This window comes from Limulus polyphemus, unplaced genomic scaffold, assembly GCF_000517525.1.
Source record: "Limulus polyphemus unplaced genomic scaffold, Limulus_polyphemus-2.1.2 Scaffold143, whole genome shotgun sequence".
Taxonomy (NCBI): Eukaryota; Metazoa; Arthropoda; class Merostomata; order Xiphosura; family Limulidae; genus Limulus; species Limulus polyphemus.
The window spans coordinates 716,771-736,597 of NW_013665753.1; the positions used below are offsets into that span (position 1 = coordinate 716,771).

A 19,827-nucleotide genomic window follows, 5' to 3' on the forward strand; every position below is an offset into this window, starting at 1 on the left:
AGATTCTGACATCAAATTTTGGGGTAAAAAAGAGCGTCTTATACACCAAAAAATACAGTAATGATGCAATTTTATTTTGGATTTATTTCATTGTATAAATGTATGTAGCACGCTATGGCATATAAAGTATATATTGGTCAAATTTATATTAACTTGTCTACTGCAAGGAAAGTTGTTTTTTTGTTTTTGTTTTTTTTAACCAGCAATTTTCTTCCCTTTAAAGCCATAAGTAAAAAATGTACAGTCACCAAGCATTGTCACCTCAAAGAACAACTCTAGACTCTTGAATCTCATCTGAAATTTTCAGGATACATTAACAATACATACTCTTAATGAGAATAAATATTGTCACTCCAGTTTTCAATATTGAAAAATACAAATTTTGGAACCTTATTCTAAGGAAATTTAACTCTCTCAACATCTCATGTTAGTTTTTGATACCCCAGAATTAGAGCAAATATATGAAGGTTTTTTGGCTACATTTCACAATAATCGTTCTATCTAACCAGTTTCAAATCTATGTCATAACCTTCTTAGCAGTTTAAGAACATTTAACTAGTTCTAACTTCAGTGACATTTCTTGCTGTCTTGATAAGTAAAATCAAACGATGGACCATGAAATAAGTTGATATGACAAGTTGTAATAGAAATATAAAAGTAAAACTATTAATATTTTCTATTTACTCTGAGTAATCTGTACATACAGTTATCAGTCAATTATAATTTATTTTTATAATTTGAGTACTATGTCATCAACCAGTAAGTGATGTCATACACTAATTTTCATACCTTTAATTGCACTAACCTAGTTGACATAAACATAATAATTGCAAAAAGTGTTTAAAAACAGAAAAATTACCTAAAACAAAAACAAACTTTAATGACAGTAACCTGCAATTTCAATTTAATGGGATGGCCTGAAAGTAGATCAGTTCTCTGCTGTCATAAGAAAGTTAGGCAAAGTTGAAACACCTTATAATTCCCTTAACATATAGCAGTTGCTTTCGTAGAGTAGTAATTGTGTTTCTGGCTCTTCTTAAGTTAGGCTCCTGATAGGTTATTTATGTTCATGAAAACTAAGTATCGCAAGTAGTTTGTGTTAGCAGTAACAACATTTTAACTTCTTGTTGTGAAAATAGAACAATGATACATACCATACGAAGTTAAAGATTTTAGAAATACACACTCTAATCCATTGAAAACAATGGTAGAGTTTTAAGTTTTTATAACCCATTGTTTTACTTTTCTATATATATATATATTTATTTATGACAATTAAGGAAAGTTTCTTTATTTTTTATAAGCATGAGTAAAATAATAGTCCTGAAAATCCTTGCTACTGATAAAACTTGACAATTTTCATATCACCTTGTTACTATACTTGTAACTTAAAAATTGAAGTTTGATTAATCTGTCTTTACAGTATTATTAAATATGGACATTGAATTTTAGACTTTAGCTTTGAACATTAAATTCCTGCTGACAATTAACAACCAATATTTCAGTGAAATCCATAGTTAAGATATGATGTGAAAAGTTTGATAACATTAAGTATTAAATAGGTGTTAAGTTTGAAAATAATAAAATTTAAAAACTTGAAGTGAAAGGTGCTTCAACATTTATAAGTAAGTAAAAGTACTTGTAGTATAATGCTAGCAAAGAATAGCAGGGCATGGATGGGATGTTAAAGTTATAAAATCCTTTTCAGTTTTCAATTGGTTACATGCATAAAAAAACTCAGCTGTGTAAAATGAAAGTTGAGAGAAATATGTATGGAAGGTTGAAAACAATAAACAGTGACTATAACTTGTACTTTTCAGTTATCTTTTCATCATTATTATCTTTAGTAATTTGTAATTAAAACTTTACTGTTTGGAAAAGGTTTTAGATTGTTTGTCATTTTAGTAAAAGTAGATAGATTTATTATTATATTTCAATGTTGAAATGCTACTACACATGAATGACCTGTTCATTTAATTTTATGTATGGTAATAGGGTTAATAATGACAATTCTTTTGATATAATTAGTATTTTACCATTATTTTCAAACTGACAGGATTAACTCCTTTTATATTAGTTCACTGATATGTAGAGTCCTATATTCATTATAGTGAGACATGTTTCAAGGTACTGTATTTGTAAACTCAATAGCTTACTTAAATGAGTATTATTTCTTGGCACTTGTGTATAATTTTAAAATAATAAATAACACAAATGTTAAAATAGGTACACTAGTAAAAACATTTTAATTAAAGGTCAATATATGACGGATAAAAAGTTGACTCTACAGGTTTCAACATTGCAACGTTATCTTTAAGAGTGAGTTGCAAGACATAATCGTGTCTTATTTATAGTTTTTTTTTTTATTAAATAGATCGTGATGATCTATGTACAGGTTTACAATTCCCGCATGAAATAATTAGAGAAGGTCACCCTACATGTTTGCATAAATATTTGTTGGACCTTCATCTCTAGTTACTAATCCTTGATTTTTTTTTATATTTAATTATTTCCAAGGACTTAAGAGTATTATTGGCTATAATACCTTTTCATTGAGCCAATAATCAAGTTTTCCCCACAATATTGTATGTTGTGTTTCATGTACATGTTCTGCTGTTGCTGAATTTTCAGTTTTTTAATTTCTTACATATCCTTTATGCTCCGATGAACGATATTTTAAATTACATTTAGTCTGTTTAATATATATATATTTCCACATTCACATTCAATTTTATAGATTCTTGTTTTTTACATTAACTGTATGTTATCTTTAGTATAACCTAAAATTTCCTTTATCTTATTAAATGGTTTAAATATAGGATAAAATATTTGTTGTTTTCTAAATACTTTCTATAGTTAGACCTATTAGTTAGACCTGGCATAATTATAGCTTCCTTTTTAATTTTTTCATAGTTGTTTTTTATAGAAACACTTTGATTAGTTGTTATCACATTAGTGAATTTCTTGACAGATCTGTTTACAATATTTTGAGTTAACTCCTCTTTCAGCTGCTATACATTTCATTAGCAATAATAATTTTTTAAATCTTCTTGTTTAGTACATATCTTCAAAATTCTGTGAACATAAGTGTAAAATGCAGATATTTTTTGTGATCTAATGTGACATAATTCATGGTGTGGAGGCATAAGAACAGAAAAGGGTTTTCAATAAATAGATTTCTAGATTACCTTGTAAATTCCTTTTTACTAATATACATCCAGAAAAGACAAGCTATTATTTTTCTCAATTTTATAAGTAAATTGTAGAGATGGTTCTATGCTATTTAGTAGCACATAAACTCAATTAATGCCTATCACCTTATCTCCACACCAGGAATATGTTATCTCCTTATCTTATCCAAATATGATGTTTACATTTTGCATCATTTATGGCTTTAGTTTCAAAGACATCCATATACAAGTCACCTAACAATGGTGAAAATGAAATCCCATTGTTAACCCTTCACTTTGTTTATAAACATTATTGTTAACTTCAAAAAATGGATTTTAACACATACCTTATGTACATGTGATAATGTACATGAAACACAACATACGGTATTGTGGGAAAAATCTGTAATATTGGCTCAACCAAAAGGTATTATAGCCAATAATGTTCTAGAATCCTTGGAAATAATTAAATATAAAAAAGATCATGAATTATTAACTACAGATGAAGGTCCAGCGAATATGTATGCAAAAAATATGGGGTGACCTTCTAAGAAGTTCATTCAGAAATTGTAAATCTGTACATAAGTCACATGATCTAATTAACAACAACAACAAAAAAAAGTACAAATAAGACCATTTATGTCTTGCAACTCACTCCTGAAGATGATGTTGCAATGTTGAAACATGTAGTCAACATTTTAGTGGTCATAGATTGGTCTTAATTAAAATGTTTTTAATTGTGTACCTATTTTAACATTGTGTTATTCATTATTTTAGCATATTTAAAGTCAAACATTAAAAATTATTTACATTTCTTTGATACATGTAACAATATACTGAAAAGATATTTCAATGTTTGTGCATAAAATAAATGTACAAGTTTCCGTTTCTGAATACAAATTCATTCAAGTAACTGAAAAGTTTTATTATTGCAAGGTACTTCAAGCACTACTTACAGTAAATTACCTTTTGATTATCCAATAAAATAGTTTAAAATCTCATCTTTTAGTCAGGAGGTTAGTTTATATTATTGTAAAACAAATATTGTAATGTTTAAAATATTTTGAAATTTAAATTTCAGTAGTATCATATGGAAAATCTAAAGTAATAAAGTTCACTATAAAATAATTCTTTGTATAATGGATACAAACATTTAAAACAAACAAATCAATTTTTAGGAAAGAAATGTTTGTGGCTAATTGTAGTAAACATTAAAATACTTTTATTACAAATGCAATAGACACTATTTGACTAGAATCGTTTTTTGGAACTCGTATGCTTTAATTGTGGAAGTGGACTCTTTATTGTGCTTTTCATTGTTTTTACCCTAAAAACATTTATAAAAGGAATAATTTTTTTGCACATGTGATAACATAGGTTTTTAGTTAGTGATGCAAGAAATACACCTCATATATTTTTGTAAGTTCTGACAAATATGAATTTCATTTTCAGCTAAGCTACAAAAAATGGAAATTCCCCAAAAGATTAAGTTGTGTTTCGAACAGTGGTCTCCAGATTCAGGGCTTGTGACAGCTACTTACAAACTCCGTAGGAAGGCTGTACAAGATTATTACAGGGATGAGCTTGCCGACCTCTACAGCTAAAAATGGAAGGTGTTAATGTTTTAGATTTTATGTTAGAAATTCTTAAAATCAGAGATTAAAAACTGATCTAATGATTGTACTCAGACCAGTGTAGATGTTCTTAAAATGTTTATCAAGCTACAATGTTACAGCAAATGTAACAGCATTTATGTTACTAATATTTCTTAAAATATGTTAGTTTACTAATTGAATTTTTCAGTAGTTTAGGAACATTTTCAAAACTAGAAAGTAATTATGGGATTAAAACATACTGAAGATGCTCAAGGTATTAGCTTGAGTATATATTATTGTCTTTTATGTTATGTAGCACAAGTAAGCTTTCTCATTGTTAAATTACTAACAAAACACAAGCTTTTGCATTCTGTGAGATTCTTAAATTGTTGTGTTGTTTGTTTTTCAAAGTGTGTAGTACAAAAAGTAAAAAAAAACACACGAAAAATACTACCAGGAAGTGGTTTTTGATATGACTTTGACAGAACTATAGTAACATTTACCTTATTTCAAGCAGAAAATACAATTCTTGTGTTGAAGAAATAATACATTGTGTAAAAGATTAATCCACATTGTGAATAAATGTATTTCTATTAACTTTCTAAACATAAATTACAAAATTTCAATCTTACAATACAGATCTGATAATAAAAACATTGATTATTTGTACAATTTTTATTAATGAACTCGGAAAGCTTGTTTTCAGTTCAGTTTATCAGGAAAGTGAATGATTTTTAATTCCTGAAAATTGTCAGAAGTAGGGAAAAGGCTGTGTGTACTAAATCTTTTAAGTCATAGCTTTCATAAGATAAGGTTGAGAATTGGAACATCTCACATAATGTTTTATCAAACGTGACACAAAATGCTAATTTGTTTTTCCCCCCATTTTCTTTCTAGAATATGTGGTGGTAATAAACTTTTGAAGAATATATGGAATGCTACATTATTATATTCAACCATTTAAGGTTTTTCTTGAATATGAGAGACCATCCAAAGAAGTGGTTATAACCTTCACATATTGCACACAGAAGATTTTTAGGTTATAAAAATATCTTCTTCTCCCATTCAGTGAAACAAGTTTATTGCTAGTGTAATAGCCAACATTACTAAAAGGTGTTATTGAGGTTCACAGTACAATTTTCTGAGAATTTCAAACTAATTGGAAATATTATACTCTGTTTTGAATATGAATGTGATTGGATTGGTGTTGATTAAAGAGGAATGGTTTTGGTATATAAATTATGCATAGAAAAATTTGATTAAAAATTTCCATTCATTTTGTTCAGTTTTAAGTTAGCCAGAAACATTTTGTTTTTAGTTATTTTGTTGTTTCAGCTTTAACATATAACAAAACTCATGCTATTTGTTGTTAAGCTACATCAAAATTATATTGTAATCGTCGTAGCTGATGTATAACAGTTCTTAATTAATTGGAATTTCAAAATTTTAGTTTTAATTTGTTGATTTTTTTTGTTGTTGTATCCAGAGAAAGCCTGATTATAATGATCCTGAAACAGGATCTGAAATCTTTTGTTTTAATATGTACAAGTATGATTAAACTTCTGACATATATATATAAGGTCAAAGATAGTGAAAAAGTAGCATTAGAAAAATGTTTCTTTGTTGTAAGTTACTTTGATATGGCCTAATGTTTTATGAGATAGTTTTGCTAACTTGTGTCAATATTTTGTGGTTTTAGATGCATGTTGTTTAAGGTAATTTCAGAACTTCAATTTTTTCAAAGCTCGATGAAATTCTGTTGCCTTTTTGCAGATAAAATTCATAGATTATAGATCAGACGTATTGAAACCAATATTTCGAAGGTTTTGTTTTTAACAGTTTTATAATTGTTTTGATTAATATATTAAGTTGATGAAATTCTATATAGCATTTTGATTATCTCATTAGTTGAAATATTAGCATACCAGTCAGCTCATTTTTTGTAATATTAGCTTATCAGTTAGCTCATTGGTTGTAATAGTAACTTATTTAGCTCTGAAATATTTGATTTGCTGTGATAGGAACCTGAAGAGAAGAAAAGTGAAATAATAAGCAGTATAAAAGCATATATCTTGTTAGATTATTTATTTCAAGCTTATATATATAAAATGCTCAAAATTTATTGGTGTTTGAAATGAGGTATCTGAATATCACTGTATGATACTAATGATTAAGTTTACAGGTGTATGTGTCTGCATAAAATCTTCACTGGATGTAAGAAAAATGAAAAATTATTTATTGCTTTATAAATCTACAGGCTAGTTTATATTTTGGCAGCTTTGTCTTCTTAGAGAAAACAAGTTGAAGTTGATGAATTTTGGGTGACAGCTGAAATATGGTGGATTTTTTACATTTCAAACATCCCGATTTATACAGTTTTTAATGCAAGCTCGTAAGATGAAAAATTTCTAATTTAACTTTATTGAAGGCCCAACTATTCTAGTATTTCATGTTCTTAAAAAAAATTATTTTAACTTTGCTGAATTTGCAATTTATTATTTTTGCATTGCTATTAAATTGCTCTTATAACTATACTCGTGGATTAATGTATTGTAGTCCATTGGTAATATTTTCTGTTATAAGTAATTTCATTTAATTCTGACACTGAGTATAAACTTAGACCCTCAATTGTTTCATTGCAATAGGCAGTTAGTATTGTATATATTTTTTTTTTAACTTGTTCACCAGTCTTCATCTTCATTTATAGTTAGTCATTGAAATGTAATGTAAATTCTGCCAGTGTGGTGTTGGAATTTCTTATTAAAGCATCTGTGGACAGCTATGTGTAAACAGATTTTACATATTTCTCTGGCTGATTTAAGCATAATTGAAATGTTGATTTAATGTGTACAATTTTAAAAATATATTATATAGAAATGCTTTTATAGTTAAAATTCAGAGTTTATATAATTGAAGGTGTCAGAAATGTCTTGTACATAAATTAAAAAAAAATGCTACATCTCTTAAAAATGTTTCAGGCAAATTTTTCTAGTCACAATATAGTGTTTAAGAAGAAACTGTAGAATTTTATAAAAATATTTAACAAATTTCATTTAAATATTTTTGAGAAATATTTCCTCTGGATGAAATCAGAAGTGTTTAAACAAAAACAAAAAAACATTAGAACTTGTATATAAACATTGGAAAAATTTAGTAGTTAAAGTGAATAGTGTTTGTAGTTTTGTTTAAACTTTGGCAATGCTGAAACAAGCGAGGGTGTGTTTTTACTTACAAGTATATATATGTCACTTTGCAAATTGACTTTCTAGTTAGAAATTTAATCCTAGCTGTAATGAAGCTAACCTAGGCCTAGTTGTGTTTTATGAAAGTTCTTAAAACTTTCCCAATAAAATATTTACAATGATAATTAGTAATCTTCAGTGTTATTCAAACCATGATGATGAGCATTTTAATATATTTCAAATAGAATGCTCAAGAAGTTGTGAAAGTGGACATTGTTATCTACACCAGAGCAGAGAGAGAACTCTATGTGTATTGTAATCTTAAGTTATCTTTTATTATTAAAAAAAACGATATTTTTTTTAATAAATACAAATTACAAAGTTGTGTAGCTGAAATGATATCTAGGAACTTTTAAAGAGTTTATGAAATTTAAGTGAAAAACAAAACTTTATTCCTCACTGATCTTTTGAGGAAACTAAGCTTATAGAACTTGGAATGCTTACAAATGTTTGTGCTGCTCTTATTTTTGTTGTTCTCCCTCGTGTTATTCCTGTAGGTTGACAGGCTCCCTTGATGACAGTTTTCTGTATAACACTGATTAGCTATAAAATTACACTAAAGTTAATTAAAAAAACATACAAGTATGAAAAAAAAATCATCCTTATGCATAATTCTTCTTGTATTTGAGATGATGGTTGGTAGGAAAAATGTATTTGAAAGATATGTTTGGTAGTGAAAAGATTTATATATTTTCATTCAAGAGTTTTTGCCATATGGAAAGTTATCTTAGTTGTGCTGATCTACTAATGATATGTTTCATATAATTTACAAAGCTTTTGAATTGCACAAAAAAAGCCAATTTTTTACGATGAAGAAATTTTGCTACACATTTTTGTACATTTTGCTCTTATGTTACATGAATGTGGATTGTATTTAACTGTAGAGCAATGACTCAATTTACAGACTGTTCTACTTTTTTTTTTGTCTGAAGAAGAATGCAGCTTTGTATGATTAGAATAAAAAAAGTTCTAAATTTCTTTGCTATGTCTCCCCAAAATACCTTTTATAAGGATATTTTGAGTTTCTGGTAATGACGAAGTATTTAGATATTTTTAGGGTACAAATGAAATATCCAGTTGTATATTTTGTCAAGCTCAGTTTAATTTTTTAAATATTTGAGTACTCTTTACACTTAGTTAGTGTTAATTTTTGACAGTGCTTGAGAATTATATGTCATTTTGAAAATAAAACAACTTTTTTATATATTTTTTATAAGAACTATATATAGTTTGTAAAACACACACCTGATTAAGATGCAGCTTATGTGAGAAAATGTTATTGAATATTGAACTATTGGTTGAAAGTGAATAAAACTCCCATATCTAGGTATGATATAATTAAAAGTAATGTGTATTAAGTCTAATGTTGCGTAGTTGTTGTGTTAAACATGTAGTAACTGTATGTTGAAGTCCATCCTTTATGACTTTTTTTGTTGTTTTGTTTTTGTAAGCTAAACTTGTCAAACTGAAGGATGTGCCTTTTGTCAACTACAAATGTTGGCTTACCTGACAGTGGAATTTGTCTCAAATGAAAATTATATGTATATATAAATCAGTTTAGTAGAATGTTGTTTTCATGCATTGTAATATCTGTGGTATAATTAATCTTTGAAAATTAAAGGTAGTGGATTTTGTTTTTACTACCTCATGTTCTGTTCTTGTAGGCAGCACTATGGTTTCCTTTGTGACTTAATGCTGTGTAAGGTTGCATTTGTTATTGTAAAGAGATTAACGCAAATTTTTGTTGATGTAGTGAAGATAGGTGCATTCGTTAAAGAAATAAAATTTTGTATTAAAATCCATTAATGTTTTACAAGTGCTTTATTTAAAGCCTCTAATAGCAGAGAACAGGTGTGAAGTGAAACAAATCTTTCATTTCTTCCCATTCATATATAATATATTATTTCCAAGAACTTTAGTGCTCTTTCAAAGTAAGTGCTGATTTAGTATGACATATAATACCTTGATTCAAGACTTGTTATAGATCAAGTAATTAACTGTGTACAAGTGACTTTTCATATGTGGTAAGAAATGTATATTCTGCAAGTCCACTGACAACAATAAAACTTTTTTTTCAAATTGAAAGTTATTTATTGTTAACAACTGAGTTCTTATTTTAAGGTTTTGGACTAGTATATTCTTAGTTTTAGTAAAGTAAGATTCAGGCTGTATTTCTCATTGCTTGTATTTTTTTTCTCTTTTTACATAACTGTTCTTTTGTAGGTCTGAATGATCCCCCCCCCCTCGAGGTGGATTCCTGTACATGGTGAGGTGACCTCCCAAGGAAGGTTCTGTATCTTCAGGTTATCTCTTCTGGGATCCAAACATCCGCCCATGTGAAAGGGAGGAAAGAATATTGGTGATTGAGGTGTGCCACTGATATAAACTGACCCATCAATGACACACCTCAATCACCAAGATTCTTTCCCTTTGGCCTGGCCTTGAATTCCTGTAGATGGGTGACCTTTGGGTGGCTCTGGCAGGGTCAGTCAGCTGGTCCTGTTGGGCTAGGATCAACTAAGTACCAGTGTTGGACGTTCCCAATGGGTGTTGTGGACATTGTGTCTGATACTGGTGTCTGGGTATAGTGCCCACGAAACCCTGGCATCTCTATGATGCTCTGTTTTAGCATTGCAGTGCATCCCCTTGAAGGACTCTATGGTGGGTGGGGTCAGCGGGCACTGAAGTTCCTCCATTTTTATGGATCATGAACCCAGTGACCCAAAAAGCAACACAAAAAACTCATTGATAGGAAAGTGAAGACGTTTGGAACAGCAATCACCACCCCATTCTGTAACTGTACCTTGTTCCTTAATTCTGCATTCTTTGGCTGACAAACCTTTAGGGCAAATGTCTCCCTTTTTGTCATTCAGAAGGGATAAGAGAGGCTTGCTGGCTCTCTGAAGTCAGTTAAGAAGCTACGTTCTGGGGACAACTTGGTGGAAACATCTGTATCAAAACACCGTGAACTCCTCCTGAAATCAAAGGTCATTGGGGATATACCTATTGAGGTTACTTCCCATGCTACTTTGAATTCCTCATGAGGAGCTTTCGTTGAGAGATATTTAAGAAACACCACAAGTCAGAGATACTCACTGGTTTCTTCAGCCAAGGAGTTTCTGTTGTGCAACATATCTCCACTTGTAAAGAAGAATTATGTTCTTGTATTGATGTTTACATTGCTACGTCTGCCTACCATTGTCAAGGCAGGTTATCTGAACTGTAAGGTACAGCCTTATATTCCTAACCATCTCAGACATTCTAAGGCATCTTATCATGGTTCTTTCTGCCTTCCAGCAAGCACAAAAGGCTCGGAAACGGGCCTGGGATACCTGCAAAAGGTATCCCACTCTTTCGAACCATGTTGCTTTCCAGTGGGCTCGTGCCCATGCTCAGCAAATCAAAGTCAGTAGGAACCTTGGATTAAGTTCACCACCAGCATCTCTTCTATCACCAGTTCCACAGTCGTCTGGGACAAGATTCGGAAAGTCAATGAGAAGTTGCTGACACACAGAACATCACCAATACTCTCAAGGAGACCTTTTCTTATCTTTTCAACTCTCCTTCTTGGGCCGAGAGATTGCCCCTTTCATTTCGGACAGATAACTATGATTATAATCACCCATTTACACTGGTGGAACATAAACTTGCTCTTCATCAGTCTGGCAGTACATCAGTCAGACCTGATGACGTTCACTATGAGATTCTTTGCCATTTCTCTCCTGCCTCTCTTGCTCTTTTTCTGGTTGTTTTTAACTAGATATGGCAAGATAATTTTTTCCAGGTATTTTGTGCAAGACTATTGTTCTTCCTTTTTCAAAGCCTGGGAAGGATCCCAAAATTCCTTCTAATTATCGTCCAATAGTTTTGATTAGCTCTCTTTGTAGGGTTTGGAGAGGATGGTTAATGTTTGTCTAATTTGGTTCCTTGAATCAAACAATCTCCTCTCACCCACCCAATGTGGTTTTTGTCAACAGTGCTCCATCTTGGACCACCTGATTCATCTTGAAAACTCGATCAGGGAAGCCTTCCTCAAGAGAGAGCATATTGTCTCTGTCTTCTTTGATCTTGAGAAGGCTTATAACACTACATGGAGGTTTGACATTTTGTGAGACCTCCATTCATATGGGTTGTGTGGCTATTTACAAGTTATTATTCGTAACTTTTTATGTGACAGACAATTCAAAGTCCGTGTGCGTTCAACTCTTTCCTGATCCTTCACACAGGAACTTGGAGTCTCTCAGAGTTGTCTTGAGTGTCACCCTTTTCAGTATCAAGATCAATGATATCATTAAACAACTTCTTCCTACTGTTGCAAATGGTCTCTATGTCAATGACTCCCACATTTCTTGCCAGCCATCGAACACGCAGTGTATTGAGTGGCAGCGGCAGACTTTTCTTGCTTGTTAGGGTGGACCACAGCAAATGGTTTTGCTTTCTCTTCTTCGAAAACCATTTGTGTTCATTTTGGCCACCAGTGGGGTTTACACCCCAATCCTGAGCCCCGTCTCAGTGGTGTTGCTCTTCTTGGAGCTTATCTTCGACTGTAAACTTTTATTTCTAACATCAAGCTGCTTCAAGCCAGGTGTACAAGGCCACTGAACATCCTCCCTCTTCTCTCTTCTACCTCCTGGGAAGTGGATTGATGTTCTATGTTGATCTATTGTGACCTCATATGATCTAAGTTGGACTATGGGTCTATGGTTTACGAATCTGCCAGACCCTCTGCCTTGAAGATGTTGGACCTTGTTCATCATGTGGGACTTTCTGCACTTTGCCAGTCCAGAGTTTGTACAGTGCGTCCCACGAACATCCTCTTCACCTCTGATGTTTACAACATTCTATACAATATGATACCAAGCTTCGATCGTTACCACAGTATCCCACCTGGGGTTGTCTTTCTTCCTTTGTGGGCTGTGCTTTTTCGGAATAGACAGTCCGTCATTCCTCCTTTTGGCCTAAGCATCCAGTCACAGCTGGCTGAATTGGGTCTATCATTGGATGATGTTGCCAAGTCCGATGATCAGCTCATCCCGCCCATAGCTCATTACCATCCCCCCTGTGACCATTTTTTAAGTCATCTGAGGAAGGCGGATTCTCTCGATTGGAAGTACGTCTTTTTTGCTGAACATCTTTCTTATCAATCTTCTGTTCCCCTTTTTACGGATGGTTCGAAATCAAGTAACTCTGTGGGTGTACCATGTTTTTTGTGGCTCGGTGGTTGCTCGCAGGATCCCCTCTACAGTTTCTGTGTTCAGTGCAAAGTTGTATGCCATTTCTCTTGCTCTGGATCATATAGAAGTTAAGCAGTACACTAACTACTATTTATACGGACTCTTAGCTTTCTTTTGGGCTTGGAATTGCTTAACGTCAGTTCTCACTCTGTTCTCTTAGATTTTCAGGAACAACTGGCCCAGTTTTCTCTGTCATCCGTTTCTATTCAGTTTTTCTGGGTGCCTGGCCATGTCGTGAGCGTGCTGACACCAGCTAATTCTGTCTGCTCTGGTGCTGTCAAGCTGTGCCTGTCCCGTATATGGACTTTGGTCCTATGATCAAGGCCCGGCTTCGCGCCAGTTGGCAGTCAATTTGGGTTGAGCAACTTCGCAAGAAGCTTTTCCAGATGAAATCTACTGTTCTTGTTTGGCCGTCTAATTTCCTTAAGGATCGGGTGGAGGAAGTGGTCTTATGTAAGCTACGCATTGGTCACAGCTTTTTTTACTTACCGTTTTCTTTAATATGAGACTGATCCGCCAATATGTGGTCTCTATGACACTGAAATCACAATTGCTCGCGTTTTACTTTCATGCTGTCGTTTCGAGTGTGAGCGGTGGCACGATTTTAGACGTGTCTTTTCTAAGGGTATTACCCCTGACGTTGGACGGTGTCATTGGCGATGGTTGCACTGTCCAGCTTGATTGTGTTTTTAGTTTTTTACGGGACATTGGTATTTCTAAAATCTATTTGAGTTTTTTTGGACACTGTTTTTATACAGGTTGTTTGGCGCAGATAGCCGCTTTGCTTTGCACCAATAAACTCCATACACCAACCAACCAACCTGAATGATCCAGTTTGACAGATAAGAAGACTAAGGAACATTTTAAATAAATGAAACGGCACTTGTGCATAGGTAAAATATTAAAAAAATATACAACGTTTAATATTTGAATAGTAAATAAGCTTTATTAAAAACAGGACACAGGCCTAAAAAAGACGATGTTTTGATGGCATTCTACGTCACCATAATCAGAAGTAACAATTTAAGTCTGGTATTGACTTTCATATCTACATCACCTACAACTAACACAATCTTGCATTAAACCTTTAACGCCATTTTGACTTTGAACACAACCAAAGGACTTTCAAAGCAGATTGGAATATTTCATTTCTTCCACACAGAAACCACCATCTTTATTCATAATAATAATAATATATTTATTAATTTCTAATGATTCTGTAATATTTAATTCATCTAAACTCAACATCTATTTAACATGTTTCTCAATTTGTAACGTGAGATGTAATTGCTACATCTGCTGAAGTCACTTCATTCACCTTTATATATTTCTACAACATTTTTATGCTCTTTAATTCTGAATTTCAGGTTTCTACGCTTCTGGTTAATATAAACTCAACGACAGAATTAAGGAATTCAATTATAATATGAGAGAAGTGTGTGTGTTTTAATTCTAATTCCTCTTAGGGTTTTGCATTTGGACCTGTCAAATGTGGTTTAATTAACTAGGAAAGTTAAAATTCTACCTTTCATCCTTATTTAAGATCAAGTTGTTTAGCTAAACATGTAAATTATACTGGACATAGCATCCAGTGAGAAAAAAAAAATGTTATTTTAGCCCAACCGAATAATACGACTGCTAGAAATATTAGAAAAAAAAAACATTGAAAAAAAACAACTTGATTTTAAATAAGGATGAAGGATTAGAAAAGCGGAAAGTATGTAGATAGTGTGATCTTTTTTTGAATTGTAAACTAGTGTCACATGACCATGGCTTTCGTACTTATGTAACAAACAGTAATTTTTTCACATTCCTGAAGTTAACTTGAAACCACGTTGAAACGTGTAGAGTGACTTTCACAACCGTTGATCGGTTTAAATAAATAAATTTTGTATTATAAAACGTTGTTCATTTGTCGATTTTAACATTTCAACTAGGAATGATTCGGGATGTGTTAAGAAGTCATTTTTTTTTTTCAAATGCATAGATTTAGCTTCAATGTTGGCTAAATGTAGATCAGTTGATGTGCATGGCCACTAGAGGTACTGATGGTACTCTAGTTTTTTTCTTTCATTGCATAAAGTATACATAGTCTATGTAATTTTATTCACCACAAACACAAAAAAATGTGTGTGTGGGGGGGGGGTAACCTTAATTCTACAACTGCGTTTCGTTTTCATATCCCTTCAACCATCAGGGAGATTTCTTTTTCACACATTGTTTATATTTTCAAGATAGACATTTATATTAAGTGAGACGTTTTAAAGTCACACGTTACTTATTGCTTTTTTGATAAAAATAAATAAAATATAAAAATATTATTAAATAATCAAGTCAAGTGAACTTAAATACTTTTATTCTTATTTCGGAAAAACTTTTTTTATTCATAATTGCTATAAATTTCGTTTCCAAACCTGATAAATAATTTCACATATTTAATATTCATTAATATAAACAACTCATAACAATACCTCTCAACAGTGTGTGTTTTATTATAAGACATTCTTTTTGTTGTACTTTATGCGTCAATGAAGGTGTGATCATGCAAAAGAAAGTACGCAAGAGAAGCTTATCAAGAACTGAAAGTAAAAAAAAGGTTGTGAGTGCATACATAATCACAAAGGTGTAGCCATAGGTAAAACAAAACAGCGACCATTCTCTATAAAATCAATAAATGAAACGTGGAGGGAAACTTGCGCTGCAATCTATGTATTATTTATTATGTTATCTATTTGTGTTGATTAAAACCTCAAACATATGGCAAAAAACCCTCATGTCGTCAACTTTACCATTTCCTTTTATTATTATTAACTTATCGGTAAAGTTTTTTTTTTAAATCTATCGACAATCTCGCCGATATTAAGTTACAATCGTGAGTACAGATTTTTAAAGCTCTAAATATAAACGTGGAAAAGGTGTGCAATATTTGTGGCCAGGAGTGACATGATCTGTTATGTGGTGTGCAATATTTGTGGCCAGGAGTGACATGATCTGTTATGTGGTGTGCAATATTTGTGGCCAGGGGTGACATGATCTGTTATGTGGTGGAACAGCTACAGAAAATGTTTTTTTTTGTAAATCGACGTTGAGAGAAACCCATTATCGTGCTTGACTGTCATATCCACGTTGCCCCCAGTGGCACAGCGGTACGTCTGCCGACTTACGACGCTAGAAACCGAGTTTCGATACCCGTGGTGAGCAGAGAACAAATAGCTCATTGTGTAGCTTTGTGCTTAACTTCAAACAAACCAAACTAACGCTACATGCTAATACAACATATGCTTCTTACATAGAGGAATATTATCAAGATAGCTCTTTTTCTTCCCCTAACTCATTTCTAAGTGTGTTCATTGAAAAAATGTGCTATATTTCAATATCAGTTTTCTTCTGAATAAAAATTAAATGTCTACTTCTCAAAGCTTTGCTGGTTGTTCATTTTTTCAACTTCACTATTCATACTTGCAGTTTTGTAAAATATCCATAAATACTGCTAGAAGTTGAAATAAATGTACTTGGAGCGGATCACAGAGAATATTTTTGTTAAATGAAATGCTGAGTGGGCTTGTAACATACCTTCTGGCTTTAAATCTATTAAAAATATTTGAAAATATAATCCGAGACTATAGAAAGTTTAGTATATATTTATTAGAATGATTTTGAATGTGTAAATCATCATCACGTGACAAACTGCTGATATAAATTCGCAGTGGAATGGCATGTATGAAACTACATTTTGACTGGTTTGGGGTTCGTAAATAGTGTGATGCCACTGAAAATTGATCGTTTTTTAAAAGGGTAAATAACATACTTTTCTGATGTAAAATATGTATACTCTCAGATGATAAAGATGTGTTGAGATCGGGAATTTTATAGTTTTCAAGACGGAAATATCACTTGTACTTAATATCATTGGAAAACAAATAAATATGGATCAACTTAGGGCTCCAGAATCACGTAGAAAAAGACCTAGAACAAGTCCTATCCCTGTCATGATAAGCAAAGTGCAGTATCTTGTAATTACGCTGCAGGACCACTCTTAAATTGTATGACCGTCAGACAGAGCATGACCAGACATGGAGTGTAAAGACGTGATTAGACTCTAAAGTTGTTTTAATATAAGTTACTCGACCTATGTATAACAATTTTTTATGCTGCAAGAAAATAAGTGGCATCATTCTACCCTGAGAAACTTGTTGATTAAAGGAACTTCAAATATTTTTTATTTAAGGTTCTAGTATACCACTGAAATATTTTATTCTTTTGTATAATAAATCAAATACGTTTAAATTGCCCATTTAACCACATATAATACAGCATAAAAATCTCCTGGTCAGGTTAGAAAAACAGCTACATTGAATTATGTACTTGCGATAAGGTTGTGACGATCGCATATAAGTCATAGTCATGGTTAGTAGCCTATAAGATCACCTGAGTTTAATTACTAATTAGCTAATAATTTATTTCATTACTAGATACTAATTACTAACTAGATTATATCTTACTTTTGTTCTTCGATAGGTCAGCGGTAAGTATTAGGACTTACAACGCTCAAATTTGGGTTTTGATTCTCTGTGGTGGACAGAGCCCATATAGACCATTGTGTAGCTTTGCACTAAAAGCTAACAATAAAAAAATAAAATTTCCTTTAGGCTACTAACCTCCTTCAGTCTTGAAGAAATTTCGAGAAGGACTGTATGCGGTGGCAGGGCCAGAATTTGACTCTGTATTTCTGTGCTCGGAAAGCAAATGTGCTATCTGTTTTTGACCGGTTAGGGCATATGTCTTTCCAACAAGAAGACTCAAGCTCGAAGTCTGACTCAATGTTGTGTGACAATCCTTCTATGAAGACGGCAGCATATTAGCAGCGGAAACATATGTGATTGTGTAGATTACCGTGACAACGATCATTTAGTTATCTCAAATTTCTGCTGTTGTGTAGATTTTAATTGGAATATGTAATGAAATACTATAGAGGTTTGGTTACGGTTTTTGTAAAAGCATATTTATGTTTCCGTAGAGACACTGTTTTTCTGTTTCTTCTTCCAAACACTTTTCAATCGACCGCCATTCCTTCTTTTCTCGGCCAATAGACTTGTAATTTGGTAGGGTTATACCATCGTTCAATACGACTATTTTTTATTTTTTCTATTTAGACGTTTTTAAGGATTTTATCGGGTCAAAGGTCAAACAACCCAAAAATGTATATTTTGGACTCCTGTGCGGTCATATTTTCAGCAATCAAGATGAATATTGCTATAAATATCAATGCGCCAACACATTGGCATACAAAAAAAAATTGGATTTTCTTATTTTAAGGCTTTTTAGAAAGGTCAGAGCTCACAAAAAAGCATAATTTTGGGATTTTTGGTCAATTAATTGGCTATATTTTGATTAATTTATGTGGGATTTGGTACAAAGATATTTTTGTACAGATCCCACACACTGACAACAAAAATGTGGGATATGCTTATTTTTAGTAATTTCGGGGGGAGAGGTAAAAGGTTAAATAAGCCCATAATTTTAGGGGCTTTGGTCAATTACATGCCTTGTTTCGACCGATTTACATGGAATTTGGTAGAAAGATATTCTTTGCGGGTCCCAAATAGAGATATAGACAGTTTTGGAATTTTTCTCTTTTGCTCAGTTTTTCAACGAGGAAAGTACAATTTGTGGTTTTCGTGAACTATTTATGTGTACATATTTGATACAAAGATGCCTTATTGCAGGTTCCAATCAGAGATCAAGACAATTTTTGATTTTGTTTTTATTTCTCACAATTTTTTTTAGTGTAAAAATTGGCCATATTGAGATTGCGTGGCGGAGACATGTTGTATTAACCCGCGAATGTTGTTTAACCGATATCTCTCAGTGGTGCTTAGTAAAGAGTTACAACTTATTCCTAATAGTACACTATTAAGTAAAAACGCTGTTTTTTTAGGGTTTCGAAGTAATAAGAGTAATTGATGATAATAATTCCTAATTTGTTTTTAGTAGTCAAGTTCATTTCTAAAAAGTAAAAGGATGTATTATGTAGATACTGCTTCTGTTTGAACTCCCCCCTTGTTGCTAACCAGGAAGTCTCTACAGTTTAATGTAATGAATTGGCTCTCCTCTAATCAAGAAGTAACTTTTTGTTATAATATACTAAAGCGCTCTCTCACTTTTATTCAAATTCCGATTAATATCGCTTTGCCGAAATGCAGACCCCATATATTTACTCGCAATCTGAGGGTCACGGATTTGAATCCCCGTCCCACCAAACATGTTCGCCCTTTCAGCCATAGGGCGTTATAATGTTACGCTCAATCCCACTATTCGTTGGTAAGAGAGTAGCCCAAGAGTTGGCGGTGGGTGGTATTGACTAGCTGCCTTCACTTCTAAATTAGGGACGGCTAGCGCAGATAGTCTTCGTGTAGCTTTTGCGCGAAATTCAAAACAAACCAAATCTTTGGAAGTATCCCCAAACTGTATTGTACATATATATTTTATGGCGTAGAGAGATAATTGTTTGTTTATAGTAAATCACAAAGCTACACAAGGGCTATCTGTGCTCTGCCCTCCACGGGTATCGAAACCCGGTTTCTAG

The 19,827-nt window shown here is 32.4% G+C and overlaps 1 protein-coding gene across 2 annotated transcripts in view; it reads left to right on the forward strand.

Moving 5' to 3' along the window:
• Window positions 1-10,082, forward strand: part of LOC106474898 (long-chain-fatty-acid--CoA ligase 4-like) — a 46,548-nt gene extending 36,466 nt beyond the window's left edge. For both annotated transcript variants that reach the window (XM_022380157.1, XM_022380161.1), the window contains exon 17: window positions 4,623-10,082. In XM_022380157.1, coding sequence (XP_022235865.1) covers window positions 4,623-4,774 — 152 coding nt within the window. In that variant the 3' untranslated portion in view covers window positions 4,775-10,082. The remainder of the gene's footprint in view (window positions 1-4,622) is intronic.
• The last annotated feature ends 9,745 nt before the right edge of the window (window positions 10,083-19,827 follow it).